At 44.5% G+C, this 6000-nt stretch overlaps 1 protein-coding gene across 1 annotated transcript; it reads left to right on the top strand.

Moving 5' to 3' along the window:
* On the top strand, positions 1723-4534 carry LOC102173024 (PRAME family member 8-like). Its single transcript, XM_005690880.2, has 3 exons — positions 1723-2009; positions 2447-3019; positions 4012-4534. The coding sequence occupies exons 1-3, from the start codon at positions 1723-1725 to the stop codon at positions 4532-4534; spliced, it is 1383 nt and encodes a 460-aa protein (XP_005690937.2).

The raw sequence follows: 6000 nt of genomic DNA, 5'->3' as shown, positions 1-6000 counted from the left end.
AAAAGAAATGGTCTCAAAGTTAACAGTTTCCTTTTTAATTTCTAAACCCCACCAAAAGTCTTTTAGTCTCCCTCCTCCCCAAGAGGGAAAAAAAAAAAAAAAAAACAGACAAAACTTATTTTATTCTGTTTGGGTCATTCACATAGTCCTTTAGGAATGACCCCCTCCACACTGCCTAGTCCCCACCCTTGCTCCTTACTGTGATTCTGAGTCAGCTATTACAGAGAAGCCCTGAGTTAATCCCAGAAGACCAAGCACATTTCCAGTTGCATTTCCCTTTAATAGGTTAATGATCTGCTGTTTCCAATGTAAAACAAAAGTCACAACTTGATGTTGTTGTTGCTTAGTTGCTAACTGTCTGACTCTTTTGTGACCCCATGGACTATAGCCCACCAGGCTCCTCTGTATATGGGATTTTCCAGGCAAGAATACTGGGTTGCCATTTCTTTCTTCAGGGGATCTTCCCAACCCAGAGATGGAACCCAAGTCTCCTGCTTGGATTCTTTGCCACTGAGCCACCTGGGATGCCTCAGTCAGTGACCCAATTAGAAGAATTCAATCAGTGTTATAGAGTAAACCCATGGCTGAGCCTTTGACTCTCCTCCCACCATGTATCCCTCCTGAGTGAATATCTGATTCAATTAATTCATCTGATTATAGGCAAAGATCCAATCAGGATTTACCTATTGGACATTTGAAAATCTAATCAGGCATCACTTTCTGATTGGATAGTAGCAGTTGGATGGGGCAAAGATGTGATATGAAAGGCCTATAAAGACCTGAGGAATCAAAGAAGAGGTGCAGAAATTTCTTTTTCAGGATTTGCTGCCTGTCATCTCCAAGCTACTTGGTGGCTTCTGCACCAGATCTGACCTCTGAGCACCGTGCCAACCCCAGCAGAGCCAGTAAGTTACAGACCTCAGCAAAAGACCCCTCATCTTATCTATGGTCAGCAGGTTTCCACTGGTGGCATGCAGCAGCGGTGTCAGGGAGATTTCTTTATTTTCAGGTGTATACATGTAAGCCTTTGGTTTTATCTCTAAGTGTAATTTTGCCTCAATCCCAAACATTTTGATATGTGCTTTCCTTTATATCATTTAAAAATATCTTAACCAACAAGATTTTATTTTTTAATGAAAACATTTAATTTTTAAATTAAATTGTTTTAACTGGAGAATAAAAACATCTATATTTTTGAAATTTTATTTCTTGACATTAAAAATAAGGAGTCATTTAAGGAGTCTGTTTCATCTTAGCCTGTTAACTGTGGGAACTGAGGATGGAGGCTGTATTCATTTAAGGCTGTATTGGGCTACATGATGATCTTATTCCCATAGTTTTAAGGTTCTAAGTGATTTAAATATTTTCCCCCTAAAAGATGGATCTTAACCTTCGGTTCTTCATACCACTTCCCACTGAAACATGATTAAGCAAAGCAGTGAATGGAAATGGATGGACCAGTGGTTGGGTTTCTTCCTTCTTGGTCCTTAAGAAATGCTTGTTCAGGTGCCCCTATGGGCAGAACTATGCCACTGTGCCCACTAAGCCCAGAGTGAAATTTTGCAAAACTAAGGCTCTTCTAATTGTCAGAGCAGAGACTTTAGCTCTGAGTTGGTTCCTCTAAAGGGTGGGGAGACAGATGAAGTAATGTTCATGCTTACCTGAGAAAGATGCCTTCTTCTCTGAAAGTTCTTACAGGATTCCTTTAGGAGCAAATTCAGGATGAGTATCCAGAACCCCCTGAGACTCCTGAACCTGGCAGGAAAGAGCCTACTAACAGAAGAGGCCTTGGCTATTTCTACTCTGGAGTATCTGCCCATCGAGCTCTTCCCCCCACTCTTCATGGAAGCATTCTGGGGAAGACACAGAAAGATTTTAAAGGCCTTGGTTCAAGCCTGGCCCTTTGTCCGTCTGCCTCTGGGGGGCCTGATGCAGACCCCTCATCTGGTAACGTTACAAGCAGTGCTGGATGGACTTGATGTCCTGCTCACACAGAAGGATCGTCCAAGGTGAGTCAGATGCACGTGATCTGGTAGGATGTGGGCAGTCCCAAACAGACAGCTGAAGACAGGAACGTAGATGGCACATGGATGGACCAGTGACTTCTGATGATGCCAATGAAGAAACACAGAGACTTGGCCATTGCTGAGCTCACTTTGGGGAATGCCTTCCAGCAATGTAGGAGTGCCTAAGATGCAAGGAAATCTGAAAGTATAAGCCCCAGCCTCCCCCCAGGGATGTTTAAGGCCACTAGAAGTAGAAAGCTAAGGAAAATGGAAGAGGAAAAGGAGATGGAGGAGGGTGAAGCAGAGAGGGGAGAGGAGGACAAGGCAGCACATGATGTTGGGAATTTGAAGTAAAAACTCATGTGGGAAGTCAGAGTGTTGCCTAAAGTTTGTGTGGATATTATTAAAACCATCACTGCCGATCTGTCGTTTCCCCACAGGAGGTGCAAACTGCGTGTGCTGGATTTAAGGAATACTGGCCAGGACTTCTGGAGAATGTGGTCTGGATCCAGTGTCCATGTGCCCTCAAGCTTTTCAATGGCACCAGGGGCTGAGGACAGGCCAAGGACCGAGCAGCCCTTGGCTCCCTTCAAGGTGTTCATAGAACTTCACCTCAAGGAAAGGAGCATGGATGGATTTCTCACCTGCCTTATGAGATGGGTGGAGCAGAGAAAAGCATCCATACACCTGTGCTGTAAGAAGCTGAGGATTCTTTCATTTTCCATGGATAAAATTATGAAGGTCCTGAGCATGGTGCAGCTGGACTGTATCCAGGAGGTATACGTGGATCGCACCTGGCATCTGTCCACCCTGGCCATGTTTGCTCCTCTCCTGGGCCAGATGACCAATTTGAAGAGACTCCTCATCTCCCACATCCACATGCCTGATTCTGAGGAGCAGGAGGAAGAGCACGTTGTCAAAATTACTTCTCAGTTCCTAAGGCTGCACCACGTCCGGGATCTCCACCTGGAATCCCCCTTCTACCTTGAAGGCTGCCTGGACCAGATGCTCAGGTGAGTGTGCACCACTGACCAGGTAACAGTGAACCCAACAAGAGAATAGCAAATGTACTGTCCCCTTTGCTGCTCCATTGTGAACTATGGTATCACATAACCACCTAAATTTAGGTAGGGGTCCAAACTTGGAGAGAGGCTCTGGAAAGGGACACTGTGCTGGAAACTATAGACTAGGGGTTAGAATCTAGAGGATAGTTATTTGGTTTCTTCTTAGGAAGAGATATCTTTTCTAGGTGACTTAGGATAATAGGTAAGGGAAGAGGGCAACTCCACCAGCCCTGAGCATTTCTAAACTGAAGCTCTGTGTTCTTCACCTTTCTGACCAGGATGAGCCTATCTCAAATTCTCTGCCTGTAAAAAGATGTTTTTTTGCTCCAGATATGGTAAATAATATATGGGAAATGCATGATTCTGGAGATGATGGTAATAGGGCAGGTGTCAAAGGGATCATAAAAATTGGAAGGTGGTTTGCAGATAAAGCAGGGATATAAGTGAGCCCCACAGGATGGTATCCTCTGTGGATGCTGTGGGATTTTGCCCAGGTTTGTCCTCTATGCAAGTCACCCAGAAGCCTCACCTGCCTGAGATGGATGTCTGGGGCCCAAGCATGTTCTGAAGGTAGCCTGCCTAGTAAGTATATCTCTTACTATTAACTTTCAGTGATGTCCAATCTTGATTGAGACAAGATGCCAAGCTCTCCTCTGAGTTTGTCCTAGTCCATTCCATTATCTTCATTCCTCTTCATAAGGAAGCAGAGAACATTTTTCTCTGCTTGAGTAATGAGGAGAGAGAGGTTTTAAGACTCTATGTACTTGACCTGGTCACACAGAAAAGGCGAAATGACTGGCTGCAATGAGATTGTCCTTTCTGGGTATTAATCCTTATCAGGTGATCAGTTCAAACATGGGCTTGGGCAGATCACTTGTCTCTCAACTTGCAATCAACTTCCACCTCAGTTTCCAATACCTAATTCCTCTCTTTCTCCCCAGGTGCCTGAAGACCCCCTTGGACAACCTTGGGATTACTCACTGCCTGCTTACAAATTCAGACCTGACCCATCTGTCTCAGAGTCCAAACATCAGTCAGCTAAAGGGCCTGGATCTGAGTGGGGTCACGATGACCTACTCTAGTCCTGAGCTCCTCCCAGCTCTTCTGGAGAAAGTTTCAGCCACCCTCCAGGAGCTGTACTTAGAGCAATCTGGGATCAGAGACTCCCACTTGGAATCCATTCTGCATATCTTGAGCCGCTGTTTCCAGCTCATGTCCTTCAGTCTGCGTGGGAACCTCCTCTCCATGGCCATCCTGGAAAAGCTGCTGCGACACACCTCTGGGCTCCCCAGGTTAAGTCAAGAGCTATACCCTGTCCCTCAGGAAAGTTTCAGCTCTGGTGGGATCCTCCAACCCAGGAGACTTTCCCAGTGTCAGACTGAACTGCTTGAGATCCTGGAGGACTTGGGACATCCCAGGACCATCTGTATTAGCTTCATGCCCCTATCCACCCTGTGGAGATAACACATTCTGTCATCCTGAGCCCATCATATATGGTGGTAACACCCTTGCTTAGTCCATAGCATCAATGGAAAGCTTTCTTCTGAGCACTTGGAAACTGAAGTCTAGGACAAGATCCATCGTGAAGGGGAAATAAAACCATGGTTTCAGACATCTGCTCAATGTGAATGTGAAAAGGAAAGGATCCTGCAGGGAAGCAGGATTGCAGACAGAAATACTGTCTGCTGGAATAGGAATGCTTGTAGAGTCAGAATTAAGAACCTACATTTCTTTAGGTGGATTTGAGCTTGAGACTCACATGTTGGAGTTATCTCTGGGTAATTGGCTGTAAAGAAATGGTCAGAAATAAAGAGTCCCTCATTGTAAATGGATTGCTGCTGTTCATGATGTATTTTTCCTGATTTTTCAGTTCACATCAGGGAAATCTCCAGACATTGATTTTTAAAAAAGAAAAGCACTGAGTTGTCCATGATCCAAAACCTTACCATTCCCACCAGATCTCTATTCAACCTGGTGCATCTCTTACCTCCTTGCTTACTTTTGGAGCTGTTCAGTGGGGTAATATACACAGAGAGAAACAGACTCAGTGGCCAGTGAGCCACTCCAGTGCAGACCCCAGGCAGGTCTCTCACTGCTGACTCAGGCCATGACTCTGGACATGAGCAGCCCTCTTGGTTGTCCTGGTCCCTCCATAGCTTTCAGTCATTGACCTTTTTGTGGGGGTGGAAAGGGTTTTACTGAAAAAGGGATGGCTCCCAATTCTGGAAGGGGTCGTCCACACTGCAGATAAGCTAAACTTATGAGCCTTGCTGACCTATTACCCATGGTGGACAATGATCCTTTTTTAATTAATCTATTGACCAGGGACGTTGCATAATTTCCTTTAGCAAAATACTAAAATCATAGAGGCATGTAACATGGTTTCAGTGTTTCTATACCTAATCAAAAATTACAAGGGTTACATTATATTAGTGAGAAATTGTCTTTATTTCCATAAAATCCCCTGTCTCTCTCTATTACGGAATACCATAATAGCATGTTTTGACATCAGATGTCAGGTTGTGTAACAAAACACCTGTGGGTTTATGTGACCTCCTTGCCTGTGGTAAGATACTGTATTTGTCAGGGTTCTCCTGAGTAACCACTAGGGTGCAGCTGATTGTTGAGCAATGTGTCCGTTAGAGGCACTACCCCCCATTCAGTTGAGTTCCCTGTATCATTTATTCTCTGCCTTCCTTTTCTTCTTTTTCACATCCTTGGATTCCACCAACTAGATCCTATAAAACAATATATACTCTTGGAAAACATCTGTATGTAAGTGAACCTGAGCATTTCAAACCAGTGTTTTCCAGAGTCACCTGTATATATTAGAGGAGATTTACTATGGGAATGAGTTTGCCTAGAGGCTGAGAAGTCTCTCAGTCTGCTGTCTATAAACTAGAGTACCAGCAAAGACAGAAGTTCATCTC

The sequence above is a fragment of the Capra hircus genome, chromosome 16 (genome assembly GCF_001704415.2).
Source record: "Capra hircus breed San Clemente chromosome 16, ASM170441v1, whole genome shotgun sequence".
NCBI lineage: Eukaryota > Metazoa > Chordata > Mammalia > Artiodactyla > Bovidae > Capra > Capra hircus.
Note: the sequence above shows the minus strand (reverse complement) of the source record. Positions and strands in the feature narration are given on the sequence as shown.